General features: G+C 40.0%; 1 protein-coding gene across 2 annotated transcripts in view; it reads left to right on the top strand.

Annotated features, from left to right (window-relative positions):
• Window positions 1-24,056, top strand: part of pik3r3b (phosphoinositide-3-kinase, regulatory subunit 3b (gamma)) — a 211,258-nt gene that overhangs the window by 59,533 nt on the left and 127,669 nt on the right. The window contains exons 3-4 of one of the 2 annotated variants that reach the window (XM_051375751.1): window positions 9,462-9,536; window positions 10,666-10,743. In XM_051375751.1, the coding sequence (XP_051231711.1) occupies window positions 9,462-9,536; window positions 10,666-10,743 (153 nt within the window). Of the gene's footprint in view, window positions 1-9,461; window positions 9,537-10,665; window positions 10,744-18,391; window positions 18,450-24,056 lie in introns of those variants that run through there. The other variant, XM_051375752.1, reaches the window with a different exon arrangement.

The following is a 24,056-nucleotide window of genomic DNA, read 5'->3' as shown; positions in this document are numbered from 1 at the left end:
TTCTTTTGCATACTGTACTTAGCTTACACATTACTTTCTTTAGATTTCATTTATGGCTTATGAGGTTCTGTTCACGCCTGAAGTGTTGCTGTGTATTATGGCTACTGTATTTTTGGATTGTGCTGCATGAATAACTACATCTGTCTGACGTCCTTACCATTTAATGTGAACTAATGTCTGTTGTTTCCGTTTGCCTGGAGCATTGAACAAAGACAAGCAACAAAAGTGATTTCCAAAGTCAAGGCAATGAACACTGATATAAATATATGCATCAACATATTTTTTGCACAAATGGAGCCTCATATTGAAGTAGAAATGGGGCTGAGGACAGATTTAATGTCCATTTAAGATGTATATCCAGCATGGGTGTGTTAACAGTGTATGTGCTCACAAAGCAAGACAAATGGCTTGTATTTGTTTGTGTGAGAGACATCATCTATAGCATTTAGCTTGTGTTTGGCTGTTTGTGTTTCATGAATGTAAATCAGTGTTTTTACCATCAGAGACTTTTAAATCGAAAGTTGAATTTTCAGACAAAGGCAGCGTCCATGTTTGCATGCTTACAGTGAGTGAACGTGTATGCATGTATGCTAATGTATGCGTATGGCTGTGTCAGAGTGTGCACATACAGTAAGCCTGTGTGAGTGCTTTGCTGGCCCTGGTTGTCAGGGCCCTTGGGGAACAGAGAGGCGGGGTTTCCTCAGAGCGGGAGGCTGTCATGGGAGATTGGTCAGGAGGAGATGGGGGATCAAGGTTTCACTGGGCTTTTTACGGAGGCTTAGCTGCGAAAATCACCACTGCAGAGGGTCTTTCCTACACACTGTTTAAGATTCAACACATATGAGGCAGATACATCAGGCTGTTTGCACAAACTGGGATGAAAAGGCAAAGCTAACACTCGTTCTAAAGGTGTAAAGTTTTCATGGGAACCCATTTCTAGGACTGTTTCTGGAAAGGTCAAGTGGCTGTTGAGTTTTATTACTGTGGTTAGGTGGTTCACAATACCAGATGCTCACTACACGACTATGTGCCCAAAAGAATTCACGATAATGTTAATATTGTGTTATCTATAGAAAAAAGCCATCAGTCAAATTCATCTTTAACCTTTATTGTGTGTTTTGTCTCTTTTTTGGCAAATAAATTATCAGTGTCCATTACTGCCACCTCCTGTGTTGGAATGTGAATCACAAAGCTAGAACGGAAAGAAACGGAAATTATTTAAGATTTAGGAAGCTCTATTGGCAGAAATTAAATATAATATTATGACTATGTTATTAGTTGTGTTTTTGTTACCTTAGAATAAGACATTTTTATCTACAGGTTGCCTTCCTTTAGGGTCAACCAACAGTCGGTGATTGCTGATATTCGTCCAATGTGAGTGCTTTACCACACGCATGCAATCAGACAGAAACAAACCAAAACTCACCAACTCTGCTGTCTAACCATCTAACAGAGTTACATGCGCCGTCACTGCCTCCTTGTTCCGCTACCCGCTTCATGCCTCTTGTGTCCCCCGCTGTGTCCTCATCTTACCCGGAGTTAGAATCTTGTTTGGACTTTGTAACTGTATTCCCTTCGTAAAACTAGTCGAAATAAACCCTTAATTCGCTGCAGAATCAGCTTCAAACATTCAACATGTACATGGCAAGATGGATGATATTCATAGAACTACAAAACAAAGTACTTCCTCAATCATTTCCCAGTAACTGAATTCCCAGTGGAGCAGAAACAAAGAACAGCACAGAACAAAGAAACAAAGAGGAAGAAGCACGGCAGAAGAGTGAGAGATGGAGAAAACCAGAGTGGACCAGAAGAGGAGGAGGAAGAAGATGAGCGAATGTGAATTATATGAGCAGCAGTAGAGGAGATTGTCATTTCAAGCCTTCACATTGGTAACAGGATACGGTCGTCACGCTCCAGCAGCCTGCGGGTCACCTCAGCTCTCCACCTCATCTCTCTCTATACCTGTCTATCTGTCTGCCATACAGACCTACAGTTACAGTACAGTACAGTTTTGACTTTGGACGTTTGGTCAGGCTACAGGGGACGAGCTGAAACAGGAAGATGGGCAACTAAAGAAATCTTCCAACTCTCATACATTAAGTCAAGCTGCCTTCAAAAGTGGGAGCTTTTTGGGTATGTTTCTTTTGGGCATAAGCCAAATTATCCCAGATACGGTCGCTTTCCCTATTGGGAGTCTGAAAAATAAACACTTACATCAGCGTGATAAGAACTACTTAAAATGCCAGAAACCATCTTTGGGAACATTTCATTTCTTGTGTACTGTATTTATGTAGTTTTTTGTCCATTTGCTAACATGGACAGGCTTTATGACCTACACTGCAGTCAGCCAGCAGGGGGCGATAGAGAGGTTCTGTCCTCAGTTTTGGAGAGCTGTCCTGTGGTCCATCTTTATATACATCGATGCATATGTGAACACAGCAATCGTGCTCGGATGCGGGGCAAAACAAGCGGGCCGAAATGGAAAGGGCGTTTCCAATTGGGGCGATTCTGGTGCGTGAAATCTATTCAGGAAGCAAACTTATGATGGAACTAATAATGGATTGATCTGTATAAGCCATATGTATTTATGCAAATCATTTTGTATGCCCATCAGCGAGGGTATTTTCTCTGATTAACGGGTGAAAAGCTGTTAAAATTGCTCTACTTATATTCTACTCTGCACATTTTGTCAGTTCATTAAGTCCATTAAAAAGTGTGAGATCCCACAGTAATGTACCCAGAATAATCACTGTACAAGACGCCTCCTTTTTGTCTCTTCTCTACCTGTTAGTCATTATTGACTACATGTCTAATAATGCTTATAATCAGTGATTCTATGTGACACCAGATTTTGATTTGCCCCAGGTGGGTCTGTAACTGTAAAAAAAATATCTGTAGATTGAAAATTGACAGTAAAACACTGTCATATATCACGGCAAAACCTATATTTATATGTCATTTTAAAGGAATTTACACAGAATAAAGTAGTTTTTTATATAACGGACAATAAATTGCACAGATAACATTCATAGTCACTCATATAGTATTTGATGGTTTGTTTTGGTTTGTTTTGATGGTAAAAACCTGTTTTTCTAGCGTAAAATATGTAATACATCCTTCCAGCTTCAACCGTAAAATCAACAGCACCGACATCCTTTTACCATGATAGTAGTAGAAGTTCTGTATTTATTACGGTGAAGTTCTGGCAACCACAGCTGCCAGTTTTTTACTTTATTTGTACAAAATGTAAATTTGTAATGTGAACACAACCTGGACCAACAATGCAACGTAGCATTTTTTCCCTTGAGAATAAATTCAGTTTTCAAAAATAAAGGTCAAGTAAAGATAAACCTGAACCCTCTGTACATCAACAGCAACAGTTTTCATGCACAAGAACACATCATTTGTGTGCAGCACCAGTTGAAGTCTGTTCACCTTTATGTCAACCTTTATCTGATCCCAGTTTCACATCCATTCCTCTCACTGAACCTCTCACTGCTGAATGTGACTTCTCTATAAAAGGCCACAGCACTGTCCAGTCAGGCCTGGAGTCAGCTGCCCCCCGGTGCCACTGCGCGTTACTGCAGCGCTGAACTCCGCCTGCTGCAGCCCTCCTGCCTCACTGAGAGAAAGAGGGAAAGATCAGATACTTTGAATTTCTGCAGTGGAGCTTCGGATAAAGATCAAACTTACTTATAATCTCCTTTGAACATCAAAAATACATTCATTTCCCCTTTTCATACTCAGTGTTTAAGTATTTGACCTAAATGCGATGCATTATACATCAAGAGAATATATGACTTCTCTGCTGCCCATAGGCACCATATGTCTCAGAGTATATAGGCACCTCAATCTATAACTTCACTCTCGCAGCTTGATGTTCAGGTGCACGTGTGTGTGGGTGTGTATGGTGTGTGTGTGTGCATGTGTGTAGATGTCTGTGTGTGTATTATGAGTTTAAATTGAAAAGAACAGCGGTTCAGGGTCTACTTCATAATGCCAACGCTGATCAATAAATCATTTTCAAACATTGCTGATCGGAGACCACAGCTGTCTGTAGGGGACAGCGAGTAGAGAAGTGTGTGTGTGTGTGTGTGTGTGTTTATGTGTGTGTGTACCAGTGCAGTATATGATCTTTGCAGTATAGAGCAATGGAGCATGTTTTAATGACAGAACACCTCAGTGACTGGGAGGTGGGAGGGAGTCGGGGGGGGTTGAATACTGACACATATACGCACATACTGGTACACACACTTTTGGTGCATTTCCCTCTCTTTGTCTCTCTCACAGTCACAGCTGTATGTTTATGAGTGTGTGTCAGCCTGTTTATCTGGCTCGGCAGTGAATGTGTGTTAATGTGTGTTAATGTGTGTGTGTGTGTTACTGTGTGTGAATGTGTGTGTGCCTTTGTGCGCGGCTCCATACGTCCTCTATAGGAGCTGGTGGGAGGCTGATCTGCTGCAGAGCTGAACGACTGCTCAGCTTCATTGTTCCACGTCTGCGGTTCCTCTCTGTTGTCCCTCCTCATCTCTTCTTTTTTCTTGTCTTCTGCTCTCTGTTGTCTTCTCTTTGTCTTCTTCTCAGTGTCCTTCTCCTTCCATTCTTCTCCTTTGTCCTCTTCTTTCCCTTCTCTTTATGTTCTCCTTTTTGTCGTCTCTCTCTTATGTTTTTTCCTCCTTCCTCTGTTCTTTTTGTATAATTCTCTGTTGTCTTCTCTTTTTTTGTTTGTGTCCTCACTTATCATCTTCTCTGTTATCTCCACTCTTTTGTCCTCTTCTCGGTCTTCCTCTCTTCTCTGTTTTGTCTTTTTTCCTCTTCTCTTGTCCTCTTTTTTCTTTGTTCTCTCCTTCGTTGTCTGTCTCTCTCTTTGTTCTTGTCTTCTTCTGTCCTCCTTGCTTTTATTCTCTGTGTCCTGCTCTTTCCATTCCTGTTTTGTCTTCTTTTTCTCTCATTTGTCCTCTTCCCTCCGTCTCTTGTCCATTGTCCTCACCTCTGTTGTCTTTGTCTCCTCTCTCTTTGTTCTTGTCTTCTCCTATTTTCTGTTGTCCTCTTCTGTTTTGTCTTTTCTTCTTCTCGTCTCCTTTGTCCTCATTTTTTTCTCTTTGTTGTCCTCGTCTTTCTTTGTTCTCTTCTTCTTTGTCCTCTTCCCTCCTTTTCTTTTCCATTGTCCTCGCTTCTGTTGTTCTTTTTTGTCCACTTCCCTCCTCATTTGTCCTCTTCTCTTTTTTCTTTGTTGATTACTTTTCCTCTTTTCTTTTTCCTTGCCATCTCTTCTTCTATATGTCCTGCTCCACATTCCTCTCCTTTGTCTTCATCTCTTGTCTTCTGTTTGTCCTCTTGTTTCTCTTCTCTCTTTTCGTTTTTCCTCCTTTCTTTTCGTTGTTCTATTGTCCTCCTCTCCTCTCTTTCCGCTCCTCTCTTATCCACTCATTCTTTCTCTCCTCTGGGTGAGATATTGCCTCTGTGATACGTTGTGACAGTGACGTTAATGGAAGCACTGTACATTTAACGACCTATATCTCCGGAAATTCCTCTGCCGCTTCTCATTGCTCACACACAAACACATACACACACACAAACACACAACACACACACAGAGAGAGAGACACACACATACACCTGAAACAATACAAAACACAATCAGTGCAGCACATACAGGTCTTTACACCTGTAAACACAGCAGATACATGTGTGTATTCGTTCGATTAATAAGATTATTGGATCATGTGTTTATGCAAGTGTGTTTGTGTGTGTGTGTTTTGTGTGTGTGTGTGTGTGTGTGTGTGTGTGTGTGTCAGGGGACACGTGTCGTTTAACTCGCCATGACTCTCACTGGGATGTGTGTGCGGTGTGATGTGACACAACTGTCAACAGCACAACAAAAGAGCGAGGGAGTTGTTGAGCCGGGAAGACGGGGTGAGAAAGAGTAAGTGAGCAGAAGAGAGTGAGCAGGGATGGAGATGATGAGCGGAAAAAATGATGAATAAGAGGATGAAAGAGAGATGAGAACGGGTTGTGTGAGCAAGGCAGGACAGACGGAGGAAGAAAGTAGAGACAGAACAAAGGGAAACTATATGAACGGATTATTAACGGTACACTGGTAGAGAGGCTGTATGTGCCATGATATGGATTTGACTAAACTGGAAGGATATACATTACACTGTATAATAAGGCGACATCAAACAACAAAGAAACAACGAGGTTCAAAGTGTTAGCAAATCTGCTTTAGAATTCAAATCCTTTTGTCTCCCTCACTGACTCTCTCACCGACTCTCACATTGAATTTATGGGTTTCTGAACAGAAAAACATTTAAAACATAGTATTTGAAGTGGAGAGGAGTCCAAACTCTTCTCCACTCTACATTTCCACAATTACAGACACTTCTACCGTCAATAAAAGAGATGTTGTACATGAAAGCCTTCTGTCGACCGTGGAAAACATTAGTTGATTAATTAGTCACAGAAAATGAATTTACGATGTATTGATTCCACGTTCTCCAGTGTAAGGTGTTTGTGCTTTTCCTCATTTTATATGATAGTTACCTGAATGTCGTTGGGTTTTGCACTGTTTGTCAGACTATACAAAGACTTTGAAGATGTCACAATGGGCTGTTTTTAGTATTTTCTTATTTTTTATAAAGCAAACTCTTAATGTCAGATTCTGTTTGTTGCGGCCCTACTTCCAATGGTTCAATAGGCGCCCCCCTCACTTCCATATGTGATATATTTTAATATTTTAATTTGAAATATTTGTAGAAAGTGTTGAGTTTCATTGACCATAGCGTAACACAAAAAACGACTTGAATTAGGGATTAAAACTGTATTTTTTTATAAGAAAAACTCAGGGCACTCATTGCATTAATAGAAATGGTATTGTGGAAGTTAATGTTATGCATAATTTATGAATGAATAACAACTTTTATTTTATAATTTACAAAATTGTATTTCTGAAGAATGTAGCAGCTTGTTTTCATTCCCTGGTTCTCAAATACAGAAGTTTTGTAGCCCCTTGGCATCTCATAGACACATCTGTTTGAGACGCACCAGGCTTCTATGTTAAGACAGTCCACACCTGGAGGTGTTGGGGTGGATGGATGGCTCATAAAAACACAGGACTTTTACCCAGGAGACCAGGGTTTCTGTTGAGTTATTTTAAATTTAAAGGTACATAAATTATGTTACGTGTCCATTACTTGCAGCATAACTTACGTTGTGTGATTTATGTAACTTAACGTAGTTATTTCAACCCAAGCCATAATCTTTTCCGAAACCTTATCTAGTAGTTTTGGTGCCTAAACCTAACCAAACTGTGACCATTTACCTCGTGTTAAAAAGGCTGTAAGGCTTTTGGCTGAAAGACACGTGTCATACATGTGCAGGAAATATTTCGGAAGGCAATCCTGTATGCAGATGATGTTCCGTCTTTATTCCACTTGTGCAGAACTTCAACACAAAACCTACCAAACAATTCCAACAAACTACTATGTATATGTGAAATTAGCTACCCTACACTACACTATGCTATGTCTTGCTTGTTTATCCATTAATAGCATGTGTATGGTTCTTTTATGTCAAGTTGTATTGACCTTTGAGAAGTAAAATGACCTGTTTATGTAATATTCTCCAGTATAGTATAGTATAGTATAGTGTAAATGTTCTGATTGATTCAGATTTTTTAGTAGACAAGAGAAGAAGGTAAAATTAACATCCTCCGCAATGGAATTTACAACTGGATGTTACATTGCTTTGTCACACAAGGAGAAAACATGGTTGATCTAGACAGGAGAACTTAATTATTAATAAATGACATTAAATAATATAAATCATTTAATATATTTTATTCCATTCATTTTTTTTAAAAATGTTGGTGCCTAAGAACGTTGCCATTTTTTCTGACAGTTGTTGGTGCTCATACAGTATAAATGTAAAGTTGGAGTGGAAAAAACTGATGCACTACTTTGTTCACTGTGTTTTGATTTGACTTACAATGTTTCCACAACTCAAACCACTTCAATGTCACATTGTGTCCTTGACTTCCCATGTTGAAAATACAGGATGTAAGAGTATGAATGTGACAGTGAAACTGGGATTCCATCATACCTCCATCAACTTCCACTCCACCGTCTCTTTTCTCCACCACCACAGTGCATCCTGCATTAGCTGAGCAATTTGCATATTAACCCTTAATTGGAAAATTCTCTCTTTCCTCTATCTAATTGATTCCCAATAGTGGATGTTTTGACAGCTGCAGCTGCAGCTTGTGGAGCTATAATCAAATCCCACATGTTGCTTAACCTTTTACTTCCACTCCAGCTGATTAGCTGCTGTCAGGCAGCACATGCATGATATTTACATTTTTGTGAATATTTTCATGGTCAGTTTGGCCGCTCCTGGTACATATAGTTTTCTTTTCAGTGCAATAAAACCACATGTATTGTTATTAGCAGTGGAGTTTGCCTGCTGCTCTGATGCTTGATGTTTTATTTCAGCTTAACTTTCACATGAAATTGTGTTGCAAATTTGATAAATTCCCATAATTGTTTGTTAAGTATTCCTGAGCAAATCTGTCTGATCTAGCAATATAATGCCAACTGAAATTAAATTCTTTAATGGTTCCATTTGGTTCAGTTTATATCAAGTTGTTTGGTTTTTTTAGAAAAAATCTGGACTCAACATGTGTCCCTGTGTAGGTAAATAGAAATGTGTGTGTGGTGTTTGCCATGCCATCAGCCTGTGGCATGTAAAGTTTTGACCTGAGCATGAACTCTACACTGACATTTAAAATGTCTCTATCCTGCTGTGTGTGTGTGTGTGTGTGTGTGTGTGTGTGTGTGTGTGTGTGTGTGTGTGTGTGTGTGTGTGTGTGTGTGTGTGTGTGTTATGGTTATTCAGACAACAGTACACACTTCCTGGAGGGCACAGCCACACACACACAGCCTCACACATTCTCTGGGTTTATCTGTGTATGTGGATGAATAGCAGAAATAGCTGAGAAAATGTTTTTTGGTCTTGCTGGTTTAACAACTGAGGGAAGAATTTGAATTATTCTTCAGAACTGTTCGGCAGCTTTTAACTGTTTTTTTTCATTTCTTGCTTTTTGCTTTTTATTTTTTCATTCAATGTGATTTAGCACAATGTTACTATGTGTGATATTGACTTCCGAGACAGATGTCTGACGACTTACAGATACAATCTAAATTAAATACAAAGATTTTTATTTATTTTTTACATAATAATCTCCCACCTTGACTTAGATGTATAGAGTCATTTTGTTCCAGTTGAGTAAAACTTTCCTTCTAAAATAATTAGTTTATGCAAAGCACAGAAGGCAGGCACATTAAAAATTAATGGTGTTTATTTTACATAATTAATAAATAAATAGTTGGGGGACGCTTGGTTGTTGTTTTTATGTGAATTAATAAAAAATAAAAATCTCTCTTTCTCTCCTTGTCTCTCAGGTGTGGAGGCGGAGCTTCTGTCTGAAGCGGCTCCTGTGGTCGTTTGGAGACTCATCGAAACCATCGAGAAACATGGTGAGAGAATACAGACAAATGTAGCGATCATATTTGTTAGAGGAGGGGTACTCAACCTGGGGTTGTAAAATGACAGGAGACCAGTTAAAGCTGCTGTAGGCAACTTTTATAAAAATAACTCTTTGTCATATTTGCTGGAACTTTCACTATATTCTGACAGTAGAACACGAAACTGATAATCCAGTGGGTGAATGAAAACAACCAATCAGAGCCAAGAAAGACAGCTTATTGTTGAGTTTCATTCCCATGTTGTCAAATACTGATGCTGGGAATGAGAGTCAATTCAGGCCTCATGCATTCTTGCAAATGCCATTAAGAGCACTAGGAAGAGCCACAGGAACCTGATTTTATTCATAGATTATCTATCTCATGTCCTTCTGTCCAGATATAGTGGAAGTTCACAAAAAGGTATTTTCACAAAATGTACCTACTGCAGCTTTAACAAACAGCTACATTAACATAATATTTTTCTGCATGTTTTGACTGTCGAAGGCAGCTAATATTAGTAACCTTGCATCGTTGTTTGGCAAAGTAAACAGCGGTTTATGATTGGTATGAGGGCAAAATGAAAAGCTTCTGCACACAGCACAGATTGCTGATGGGCAAAGTCCCAAGTAACAGTAACACTTGCTACTGACACCATTTTACCCAGCCTGGAAACTGTGACTGTGACGACAAGATTCAGGAAGCAGCACACAGCTATATCCCCTTGCTGCTAATCTTTTTGCTAAACTAGGGGAACAATATCTTGAATCCAGCTCCTTATGTAACAAACAGACAGATTAATATCCATGTTCTCATTTCACTATTACATCAACAGTATTTCATTTCTAAAGTAGCTTATAAGTAAGAGCACCTAAGCTTCCTCTCACATAAGGAATACATGTTATATTTTTACCCTCTGAGCGCAGAAGGTGATGCATTGTTTAATTCAGCAAGAGCAGATGAAAAATGTAATTTAACACAGCATCAGTAACCTGGAGCCATTATAGCAGACTTTCATCATTTGTAAAGCATACATCTTATATATGTCTGTCATAGCCTTAAGGAAAAATGTTTCCAGGCTGACACCCAGCAATTTACTCAGCTGACGTCTCACCTCTCTCTTCTGCGTTTGTTCTTTGTGCAGGTTTGAACAGTGAGTCTCTGTATCGAGCTCCTCCAGCCTCCAGTGGACCCGCAGAGCTGCGCCAGGCTCTGGACTCAGGTACACACACGAAATTAATCAAAATTAATTAATTGAAGTGGAGAAATTTAATCAGATGTGAGGGTTCGCTGCATTTCTCTGTTCATAAGAGATTGAATTGAGATTGGAACTGTTGGTCGGGTAAAACAAGCAACCTAAATATGTTGTCTTCGGCTCTGGAAACTTCTGATGGGCTCAGTTATCTCCCTCTGACCATCAGTACTTTAACACAATTAATTTTTCAATTCAATTCAATTCAATTTTACTTGTGCCAATTCATAACAGTTATCTCAGGACACTTTTCAAATAGAGCAGGTCTAGACCGAACTCCTTATAACATTATTTACAGAGACCCAACAGTACCACCATGAGCAAGACCTTGGCGACAAGGGCAAGGAAACACTGCCTGTTAAAAGGCAGAAACCTAGGACAGATCCTTCGGCTCTAGGTGGGTGGTCGTCTGTCTCGACCAGTTAGGGTGAGAGAGAGACAGAGACAGAGACAGACAGACAGACAGACAGACAGACTGTTGCACAGCAACAACCGTAGCAACAAATACACTAATAGTAGTGACTGATGATGATGAATATGAAGAAGATGATGACAACAACAACAGCAACGATGGGGGACAATGAGCAGTGACAATAGTAATAATAGTATTAATAACAACAATAATATCAGTGATATTAGCAATGGCAGTCAAGCAGGATCCATGGCAGGAGGCTCCACCAGGATCCATGAGAACCTGCGAGACGAGAAAGCACAAGAACTCCGGGGAAGAAGTGAAGTTAGTAACATGCATTAATGGCACATGAATGAGTGCAGAAAGAGAGAGGAAGAGAGGAGCTCAGTGCACCATGGGAAATCCCCCGATAGTCTAGGCCTATAGCAGCATAACTAAGGGATGGTTCAGGACTCACCTGATCCAGCCCTAACTATAAGCTTTATCAAAGAGGAATGTCTTAAGCCTACTCTTGAATGTGGTGAGGGTGTCTGCCTCCCGAACCACAACTGGAAGCTGATTCCACAGGAGAGGAGCTTGGTAACTGAAGGCTCTGGCTCCTGTTCTACTTTTAGAGACTATAGGAACCACAAGTAGCCCAGCATTCAGAGAACGTAGTGTTCTAGAGGGGTAATAGGGTACTATGAGCTCTTTAAGATATGAAGGGGCCTGACCATGAAGAGCTTTGTAGGGGATTTTATATACTGAATATCATAATCTGATATTAATTCATTAACTAAAACAGCTTTAGATAACAGAGACCTGATATTTAAGTCCACATTTCATTCTTTTATTTTGTGCTACTGAGGAGTTAGTTTGAATTTTTATTAGGTTTTTATGTTGAACTCCTCTTGTTTTTATTTCTTTAAATAATTTAGGTGGTCGGGGGACAGACACAGTCTCTATGGGGTTTTGGGTGGGTGACTGTTCTAAAGAAAGAGCAGAGAAGTGTGTAAGACAGCAGCTCTGCTTCCTGGTCCTAACTCTGGACTGTCAGGTTTTAGAAATACCCTTCTCGGTAACACTTTATAATGAGTACACACTATTAAGCCTTAGTTAAGCATGTATAAATAATGAATTCATCATTTATAACGCATGAATACACATTAGTATGTAGTTTATAAACAGTTAAAATGTTTTATTCATCATTGATAAGCACATTAGTTATGGATTAGTAAATACTGAATTCATCATTTATAAAGCATGATTCTGCTGTAAATAGTCATTACTATGTGGTTTATAATCACAGTTATAAATGTTTTACTCTTCATTGTACTGTACATTTCTGCATGCACTTGCACATCCACTATTCAGACATGTATTAATGATTAGTGACTGTGTTAGCAGATGTTCTATAAAAACTCACAACAAATTCATTTTCTAATGATGGCCTATAAACAGTTATTAATGCAGGAATTCACAGTTACAAAGCACTTACTACTCCTTAATTAAGTATTTTGCGCGAGCTTATCTAAAGTGAGCACTATCTATGGCTTATTAAGCATTTACAAATGAGATATAAAGGCTGACAATGCCTCGAGACTCACAAAATGTTCAGTTATCTTAACAGACGAAGGAGAGACACAACACAAAGGGATATAGAACATATTGTAGTCTGTACTCATGATAAAGTGTTACCAACTTGTCCATATTCCTAGATAAGAGAGCCGCTCCGTCCAAAGTGGGATGGATGCCGTCTCTCTTAATCAGACCAGGTTTTCCCCAAAAAGGCTTCCAGTTATCAATGAAGCCCACATCGTTTTCTGGACACCACCTCGACAGCCAGCGGTGGAATGACGACATGCGGCTATACATGTCATCACTGGTCACATTACACATAACTGCTTCCTTCCTGGATTCTTATGTGGAGTTTTATTATAAATACAAAGGCTTCACTTTGATTTACAGATTAAATTTTATAAAGGTATAATATGAAGCACGGATGGTAACAGACAGTATATTTGTTTTTCTTAATATTTCAATATAAATGCTTCTGAAGGGGTAAATCACTGGTATGGCAACTGCATGGTAGCTAAAGTACTCTTAACTGTATTACTAGGACAGATTTCACATAGTGCAGAAGTATATTAAGAACATTTATTGTGTCCTTTGAAGACAGAGGAAAGCCAGCTCCGGGACGGTTCAGAAAGTTATTATACAGTCTATAGTTAAAGATCATCTTTAAGTTGAGTCTGAACGCCTGCGTCGACACCCAGTGTCTCTACAGAGAAACACAAAGAGAAGACATTGACACTGATGGAAGATGCAACTCCTCTTCGTCAGCACAGTTTAGTAAAAGTTTCTACCAGTGTCCTTTACTATACTTTTCCACCCCTGTATCATCATGTACAATGTCATACACTTCAGAACCGCCCACATAAAAGAGAGACGAAGCTGAGCAAATGAGAGTAAAGCCCCTTTCAGCCATGCACCTCATTACAGAAACCGGTGATAATTTTACATGTCGGTCGTGTCTGAATAAGCTCCTGAGGCACATTTACATAAAGGTTGTGGTACCATTCTTACCAGGTTGAGTAATTTTTCTGTAAAACTTCCAAGAAGTCTCAACTGAATGAAATGTAACAGTAGCCCAAGGTTAAATAGACAGACAGATAGATTGATATAAAGAAAGAATTTCATGGGCACAAAGAAAATAAAAAATAGTTTGTTTAACCACAGTGTAAATGCAAGCCTTTTTGGGTTGTAGAGGTCAGATCAGTCTATAAAAATGTGCTTTCAGTTATTTTGTTCTAAAGTACAGCAAAGGAGAAAAGAAAACATTCCTGATAGAATTACATTAACTGATGCTGCCATCTCATTTTTTGTCAAAACTGTTGAGGACAAGGTCGTGTTGTTTGAATAAACTTTGTTGGAATTGTAAATAGACAAAAGTAACCAGTGTAAGAACCCAGGAATACATTCATAAAGCAACCCCTGTCGCGGCCGGTCAACTCATCAATGCGGCACATAAAAGTCACAGGTATGGAGCTATTTTTGTAGAAAAGCTATGTACAAACTGTATCTCAATCTGTGTGTGGGTAATCAGATTGGTAAATGTGTAAAAGAATGTACTGAGATTTGTGAATGTGTACAGAAATCTGCAAATGTGTTTTCAGAATCTGTGTGCGGGTAATCCGATTTGGAAATTTGTAAAAAAAAATCTACAAATCTGTATTGAGATTTCTAAATATATAGACAAATCTGTAAGTGCTCACATTCATTTTAATGGCCGAAGTATTTGCTCCAAGAGCTGGAAATACAGACAATGCATCAGTTACAACTCAGGCGGGACTCTCAGTTGTTTTTTTTTGTATGTGACTTTTGCTTCACTTCAGCTGTGGCAGATCTGCCAATGCGTGTGGCGATCTGTGTGTGTGAGGAGAGATTTGTCGTTGTGTTTCTGTTACCTTAGAATGAGCAGTTGTGGATATAATGTTCCACAAACAAACAAGGATTGCCATCAATTATCTGTTTTATTCAGCCACAGAATGATTGCAGCGTTCTTAATGTGATGATTGTCTTGGTTCTGAACAAAGAAAAGAATCAAATTACAATTTCTCTCCCAAACAAATCTTAGATCCTGTCTGTAAATCAAGTATGTAAATATAATATCAAATGAATTATATACAATTGTAAATTAAAATTAGCCAGGCATATAATATAATATCACCATAATATTATTTTACAAATTTACCAAATGGCCTTCCTGTCCTGTTGCTTACATTGAAGGTTCATCAAAAAACACCTGGCAAACACCCACAAACACGCATTAGAGTGAAATATGTGGAGACAAAGAGGAGGAAGACATGTATTAAAGGTCCAGTGTGTAACATTGAGGAGGAGCTATTGATAGAAATGGAATATAATATTCACAGGTGTATTTTCATTAGTGTATAATCACCTGAAAATAAGAATTGTTGTGTTTTCATTACGTTAGAATGAGACGTTTTTATCTACAGAGGCAGCGGGTCCTCTTCTGGCGGGGTCCGCCATGTTGAACCGCCATGTTTCTACAGTAGCCCAGAACAGACAAACCAACCACTGGCTCTAGAGGGATTTTCAGGTTTTTCGTGAGTTTTGCAGCCACTGCCCAGGAGGGGGTTGCAATCAGCAACAATCCTACACCCTGTTATTTATTTATTTATTTGTATAGTACAAATAATCGACTTGGAACAATAATGTGTGTTTGGTATGTTTTTTTCTACAAAAAAGTATAATTTCCACATTAAATTCCTTCAAACATCATCTGCTCCTTCTACAGTGTAATCAAAAATTGTAAGTAACACAACCTTATTATTTTAAGTTCAAAAACATTCATGATTAAGCAGCTTTTACTAGTAATTTGAAGCGACACCAACTTAGTTGTACAAGTTACAGAAACATTCCTGATTAAGTCCTTTTTACTTTTAGGTATTTTGTTTTCACAGTACAAAATGCCAAAAAATTACAAAAATAATGTTTTTTTTAATTAACAACATTGAGTTTGTTTTAATTAAAATTGTCAATGTGATCAGTTTCAACAATTTGTTTGAGTTAAGTGAACTTATCTGAAAATTCCACAATCTATGAATATGCAAATGTTTGTTCATCAGTTTTCCTGCTGGACACAAGACGTCTCCTCCTTCACTGTAAAGTGTCAGTGTCTGTGCACTGGTGGATCACACTGTATGAGTTACATACTGGACCAGGACTGAATTAGTTATGTCACAAATCCTTCTCATAGGCCCCGCCCCTTAAAATCAGATTTTCAGTTAGCTCAGAGAAACTTTCCACTTTCAGCAGATGAATGTGAAAACATCCTTCTAGTGTCAAACTCTGCACAGACATCAATCAAACATCAAGAAGAAACACTATTTTTTGAGTGTAAGGGGCTTTAAAGATTCTATAGATGTGATTCTCTGCCTGCACAGCAACATATTTTATGGTATTTTTTCACTTGCAGTAAAAGACTAAGAGTATATCTAATCTTAGGCTCTGTGGATCTCTGCATTGTTGAAGCAACAAGTGGCTCATCACCAGCAGCCGAAGCTCCCAAATCCCCTTTCCAGCTCTCCTCTTTGTACTTAAACCGAACTCCTGCTGAGAGCGGCTCGTATCTGGCTGCTGAGGCTGGAGCCAAAGTCACTCAAGACTAAAAAAGTTTCCAAGTTTGAGTTGCTGAAGTTCAGTTTTGGCACCACCAGGGAGTGCTCTGACTCCGTACTTTATTTTGGGATGGAGGTGGGGAGCTCACAAAATCAGACTCTAGACTCTGAGGAGGAGAGAAAGGAGGAAGGGAGAGAGAGAGGGAGGGAGGACAAAAACATTAATTATCACCTACAGTTTGATTGTGATTGGAAAAAGGTTATTTAGTGCAGGTAGCCCATTCGTTCTAACCTGCATGGTGTGACATGTACATGAAACGGATTTATGCTGACTCACCGGCACATCAAGTGGAGTCATTAGTCTCTCCATTGTCTCCACTTACAAGAATGATTTGTAGTTTTTGTTCTCGCAGTTCAGTGAGACCTTAAAGTAACTTTTTTGCTGTTCAAAGTAATTCAGGAACTATTGTTAAGGTCACTTTCACACCTTTGCTTCTGTTCACTTGTACAAGGAAAACAAAGAATCATTGTTTTACAGCGCTGGTCTGTTGTGTTCATACTGACTCATTACTCTTACACCAGAGGGGTTTGGTGGTTCAGATGTACCCCCACAGCCCTGTCAGGTACCCTTCATCAACACCAGTCATGTTCCATTTTAAACTTAGTTAACTTGTTTAACAGGCTTAGTCTCCTGGCTATATACAGGTTGATATTATTAGAATATTTTTTCATAAAGTTGAACTGTCAGGGTTTCTTTCTTTTTCAAACATATAGCCATTATTCTTGGCAATTTCGGCCATTTATCTGTTACTTTTTAGCTATTTTGACAATTTTCATATGATTTCTTCAATCATTCCTAAATGTATTGCTAAAATTTTTGACAATTTATCTGTTACTTTTATCTCCTTCAGCAATTTATCCATTACTTTTAGCTAACTATTTAGACTTCAGTGCTTGCTTACTAACTAGTTTTCATGCACTCTCAATTGTAACACCTGGTGTTCAGGGTCTCCAATGTGAATATTTGTGACAGTAAACTGAATATCTTTGGGTTACAGACAAAAAAAGACATTTGAGGACGTCGAATTGGGCTTTGTGATTGACTTTTTTTGACATTTCATGGACCACACCACTCATCGATTAATGGAGGACATAACTGACAGATTGATAGACAATGAAAGTAATCATTAGTTTCAGCCCTAGAATCAAATCCAGTGACTGACAGCAGCTCATGCAGCACTACTCTGCAATTGTGTGTTCATTTGTCTTCTCGGGTGTCACAAAAAGCTCACCAAGAAATAAATGATCATGAGTTTTACTAGTTGAGACTGTAACTGGACCTCATGTCATCAATAATGACTATCAGGTAGAAACAGAATGACAAGAAATGTCTTGTACAGTAATATTCAGGGTGGTCGTTATGTGGAAGAGCTGCCAAAGTTTGGACTTTAATGCCTTTTCACTTTCTGACTGATCTGGGAAAGTTCTTGGCAAATATATTATAAACTTATGGGCTGTCTGCTGCTCTTTAATGAACTTTCACATTCTTATTTGGGAGGAATATGCTTTCCTGGTGCAGCTTTAAACTCCTGACTCATAAAGTAATATCTTTCCAGTTAACGTTTGAAATTCTGAAAATCAGACTTCGGGCTGTATGAACCAGGGAATTCCCCTTTAAGTGTTTTATCCAGAAGATTATTTTGATTAAAGCAGTCAGGATCATAAGACCCAGAATGAGAATAAATGACTTGTTATGATGGATAGTTTTCTGAGTACATGTCCAATTATCTGCAGAAAAGTCCACTACTCTGCAAATCCAATACAGTGTATTGAGCAAGAAGCATAGATTAAGTGTGGAAGAAATCACACGCACATGCACATACGAACACGCACCTGGCCTCCTTGGGCAGTGGTGGGAGGTCAGCATGGGGCCAAAGACATGCACATACTCAAAGTAATTGACTGAGAGGAGCTGACATGTAGGCACTCAGAGGAATTTGGCATGCAGGCTTGACACGCACACCCACATATATGTTGAGACAGAAAGGGGGCTGCATGAGAGAAATCCGACGCACGTTATGGTGGAAAATGCAGAGAAATGCAGCCGCTGACATCCTGCAGTCGCACCGGCTTTGTGTACAGTAAGTGGTCTAATAGATACGGACAGATCCTATGGAATATATATGAAAAGCGGTTGCTTGTGTGCAGATTTGTGTTGACATGTGGCTGTGAAGTAACGTGATCCAACGCGAAGGAATAGTTTGGCGTGAATGTGGGAGGGCAGGCAGAGATGGACGGTCTGATGACTCCGTGATGTGTGAGAAAACCTGAGGAAGGAAAGTGGGAGGCCAAAGAGAAGGGAAGGAAGACGTCTCTCTTTCTCTTCGCCTTGTTGTTACATGTAGAAATATCTCTCTGTCTTTTCTCACTGTCAGAGTTGTTGGTTTGAGTTATGCAGGAAGATGAGATGAAGGAAAAGTATGTAAAAATGTCAGGTTGTGCGTAAAGTCTCTCTTTATCCTGGTTTCAGTGCAGTCAAAGCTAATGGCTGCGTCAACAGAAAGAGATAAATTAATCCTTTCAACCTGTAGCTGTTTTTGATCTTTATTTGTAGGTGCCGTTGGTGTAAAGCATGTTTTGTGAATGAACTTTCATGCAATTTGAAATTGTTTAGAGTTTTTTCCTGTACGTTCACAGGTTTTCAACACATAGTGAACAACAGTTAATACACTCAGTGGCCACTTTATTAGTACACCTGTAAAATCTAATGCATGTTCAGCTGGTTCATAGAAGTGTTAAAGGTCTAGTGTGTAACATTCAGTCAGATCTATTGTCAAAAATGGAATATAATGTATTATCCTGAACTGCCTCCTAATACTCGACAAGAAGAGTTCCAGTCGACACACTATTTTAGTCACATATAGAAGAGCAAAAACAAACTCAATTCAGGAGCTGCACCCTGTCAAGGTATAATGTTTTAGACAATTATTATTATTATCATCAGTTCCAAAGACCCTTAAAGGAATGAAAACAACAAGTGTCTCCTTAATGCTTCGAAGGCTGAGCTGTATTCAGTTGTTTGTTTTGCAGTGACGTCATTGCTGCAACCTGAGTGACATAAGAGGTCAAAGTTTAACCAGTAGAGGTTTACAACATACTGGTTCTCGAGATCCTCTCTGCATCATCGCGTCATAACCGACAGGAATGATGTCAAAAACTTCAAAAAAATAAAAAAATAAAATCTTTTGTTAACATGTAGAAGTGAGACACTGTAGTTAATGACCTGTATCAGTGTGTGCAGAACTGGTTTGGTATGTTTCATGGATCATTATTAGAGCACGATGCAACATCAATCACCCTGCAGGAAGAGCATCGAGCTGCTGCAGTGCTCTGCCTCTCTTTGTTGTGTGTTTGCGCTGCATGAGTTATGGAATAATGTTATGTAAGAGGGAGTTGTTACATCGAACAGGCACTCTCAGGTTCTTCCACAGCCTCAGATCCCGCCTAATTGATCCGTCAGTGTGTTGTTGTTTTTTTTTTGTCTATTTTGTTGGTTCACTGCGTATGTACAGTATTTTCCTATCAAACGTGAGTGTGTGTGTGTGTGTGTGTGTGTGTGTGTGAGAGAGAGAGAGAGAGAGAGAGAGAGAGAGAGAGAGAGAGAGAGAGTCACAAGGGCTCAGAAAGCTTTCTAGAACATTACCTCATCTAGTTGACCTCCGATTGGTACACGGCCTGGACGTTGCCATGGTGATAGCTAGCCTTTTTTAGCCGGTTGGTTCTGCCGTGCCCACACATCGCTCAGTGTGTTGGCCCAGTAACTCTGAGTGTGTGTGTGTGTGTTCGTAGCTCTATCTTTGTGAGGACCTGCTGAGGAGTGTTAAATCCTTGATGGTGACGACATTTGTGGAAAGTAAAAGAATTTTGCATGGTGATGGCAATTTTTTTGGACAGTGAGGACGTTTTTGAAAAGTGACACCAGGTTTTAGAGAGGGAGATTGTATTTGTTTGTTTTGGGGGGGGCACGTGAGAAGAAAGTGAGAACAGTTTGAACAGTCCTCGCTTCGTCTTAAGGTTATGTATTCAGGCAATGCATTATTTCAAAGAGTGTCTTTACAAGTATGGAAGCACAAACACATCTGTGGGTGTGTGTGTGTGTGTGTATGAATAAGTGGGCATATGGGCATTTTCATCACTGCTGGTTTTGTGTATTTGTGTCCGTGTCTTGCGTGTCTGTTGGTACACTTTGACCCAGTTAGAATTTGTATGCTGATTACATGGATGTACCAACAACACACACACACACACACACACACACACACACATATACACACACACACACATACACAGACACACACTGTGCCAACTTGTCAGGCACCGAGTGGGCAGTCTCTGTTTTGGAAACGATGACTCATGTTGGCTCAGACTGGAGCAGGATATACTGTCCTCAATACAAACTGTACACACTTACAACATATACACGCATATGTAAACGTATAGAGACGTGCTGCAGCTCACCCACACACATAAACAATCAATAATCACTTCTGTCTGTGTAATCATTTCTCAAACTTCAGCAGACGTGATGAGAATCTTCAGATAGATGGGGAGACTTTCTCTCTTCCCCATCCTCCCATTCAATCCGTTAGCTCACTGCTAACAACCCATCAACCAATCTGCAGCCCTGAAGCCATTAAATAATCTTTTATTTCACTGCTCCTCCTTTATGTACTCTCCAATCCCCCCCTTCTCATCTTCTATCTTTTTCTCTCCCCTTTTTTTATCCACTCATTCATCACCGTCCCTTTTCTTCCCCTCCCTGCCTCGCTGACAGAAGCCGCTGAGTTCAGCAAAACACAAATTAAAAGAGCCTCCTCTGCTCCATCTCTCCGTCCTTTTCTTCCATCTCTCCATCCCTCCATCCTCCCCGTCCGTCCTTCCTGTCGTCTGTCGGCCCCCTGGCCCTGCTATTGGTTGGAGGTGATGTCATCATCTTCCTCTGGCGCCCGTCAATAACCTATTAGAAGCCGGTGTTTTTACAGTCAGCTGGGGAGCGAAGAAGTGCAACCACGCACACACTCACACACTAACACACTGATGCACACACACTCACACACTAACACACTAATGCGCACACTCACACACTAACACACTGATGCACAATGGACGTGAGGTGGAAACATAAAAGCTTCTGGCTGCAGAGGTGTGTCTTTGTGTCTTAATAGAAGAATTTGGCAAAATTGATGGTTGAGTTCCAAGTTTCGCAGTGTAGTGAAGTAAAGCCTCTTTTCTCCTCTCTGCAGCCTTTCACTCTTTTTCTGTGGGCTTACATTCAGTATTTCTTCATCTTAAGAGAGAAAACAAGATGTTCGAGATGCATGTGTGTGTCTGTGTAGAGCTGAATTGTAGCTGCTCTGATCCTAGAAATTATGTTCATATTTGAATACTTTGCTTCTCCCTTTTACATCCAGTGCCAGTGTTCAGTGCAAATGCAGGAAGTAGTGTATTCATTATGTAGTGAGACATAAAGTAAGGGTGTGGAGGTCGGGGTAATGGATGGGCGTGTAGCTTGTCTAACTTTCATGCTGGAGACCAAAGTTCACATCACAGTTAACTTTTTAGAACCAATAATCAGTCTTTCTAACCTTGACTGTGTCATAGTTGCCATTGGCGGAGATTGTAGAGATGGAGGACTTGAGCACATCATTCGATATTTACATTATTTTGCAGATGGAGTTTACGATGGAGGATACAGGGTATTTTTTAAGTTTGAATTTGCTGTTTACAATAGTGAATAGAAAAGAAGCAACTTTATTGTTACATTAAGATTAAGATTAACTTCATTAATCCTCAATTGAGAAGTCAAGTCTATTTTTTACGCACATCACTAAAATGATCACATTTACAGGGCTCATTGATATGAAAATGTGGAAACATGTTTAACTGATGGGCTGCCACGTGGCAGTGCCATTGGGGCAGTTAGGGGTTCGGGACCTTGCTCAAGGGCACACTCATACACATTGCAATGTATAGTTGAATTTGTCCTCTGCAGTTAACCCATCCTACTGTAGTGTCCTACCTATAGTGCCCCGGAACATACTTGTTTTAAGATATATTTGGGGCTTTTTATGCCTTTATTTGACAGGACAGTTGAAGATACACAGTCAGATATAGAGAGAGGGGGGGAAGACTTGCAGGAAAGGGCCGCAGGTTGGAAGCGAACCTGTGTCCTTCTCAACACCACTGAGTACACAAGCCCTCCTGAACCTTCTTAATCGACACCGAATCCCAACCCCAAGCCATAATGTCCACACTGTGACTGCAAAGAGCACCTCCCAAACTCCTGCCCAGGGTTTCAGAAGTTCACCACCACCCACGTCATTAAGTGGACCTAGGATGGCCAGTGATGCTGAAGGTGTGGCCGGGCTCATAAGGCAGAGGCTTGCATCCTCAAACACCTCTGCAAGGAATTCCTGCTTGATTCCAATGAGCATGGCTGCGATGCGGCTCCCAGAGCTGATTGCTGCCGTTCTAGGCGGTGCTCGTGTTTCCACCAGAAGTGCCGCAGTGTGTTTCATAAGCGTCCCAGAAGTGGCTGCCCGTTCTGCTCCGCAGAGAATACTTGATGGGCTTCCATCAAAAATAGACCATTCTGCACAGAGCAGATTGAGCTGGCAGGAAGTCAGATAGAGAATAGAGAATCTGGTCAACTTTGAAAATAAAACACCCTGTGCAGTATCCCAATAGTAACAACACACAAAAAGGAAACACTTTAACTATGCAGCCTCTTTACCTATGTTAGGAACACATAACCAAAACAACAAAATCTGAGCAAGTCAACAAAAATCCACTTGGTGGGGAATTAAGTCGCCTTGAGGACAGACAACAACAGCGTCGCAAACACATCACAGAACTGTGCCCAGCAGAATCAAAGCGTTACACCTCAACATCCTTCATGGCATGGCTCAGGAGATGTCAAAGAGAGTCCTGATGGTGACTGTTCCCTTGACAAAGGCCTACCTCGACAGACCCAATTGATCGCAGAAGGTCACGCGAAAGTTTTGAAGGTCCTTCTACACAATGGAGTCTGAGCCTGGAGCGCACAAATGAGCTTTTGTACAATACCAGTGTTGGTCTGAACATGTCTTTGTTCTGGGAACTTCAAAACGGTAAAATGTGCGGTAGGCAAAGAGAAAAATTAACATCTGTGTGTTTAGATCAAAGTAGGACTGGCAGATATCTGGTTGATCTGTTGACACATTTGCACAAATCCAGAACTGAGTCTGTGTTGAAAACACAACCTCTCCACTGAAACCTTGAATATTAATAACAGATATCTAAACACACATTTATACTTCTTCTACTGTACTGTTGAATAAGACGTTGCATCAGAATCAGAAAACCATCATATTCACCAAAAGATGATTTTTAATGAACTGCTAGTTGCTGTACTCAAAGTCGACTAAATTCAAAGATGTACATCACACCCACAGAAAATTTCTCTCCAGCACCATCCTCCTCCTCCTCCTCCTCCTCCTCCTCCTCCCTGAACACTGAACAAGCTCCCAGCATCCATTCAATGATGTCATCTCTCGCACAGCGCCAGTGTGTCGTCTGACAACACACAGCCTGACTCCCTGTCTGCAGATACTGTTTGGATGTATTTATAACGGCCTTGATAACCTGCATATATACATATGTCTCTGCCTCTCTTCTCCTCTTCTCTTCTCTCGTCTCCTCTTCTCTTC

The sequence above is a fragment of the Dicentrarchus labrax genome, unplaced genomic scaffold (assembly GCF_905237075.1).
Source record: "Dicentrarchus labrax unplaced genomic scaffold, dlabrax2021, whole genome shotgun sequence".
NCBI lineage: Eukaryota > Metazoa > Chordata > Actinopteri > Moronidae > Dicentrarchus > Dicentrarchus labrax.
The sequence above is the reverse complement of the archived record's forward strand: the minus strand, read 5'-3'. Positions and strand labels throughout refer to the sequence as shown.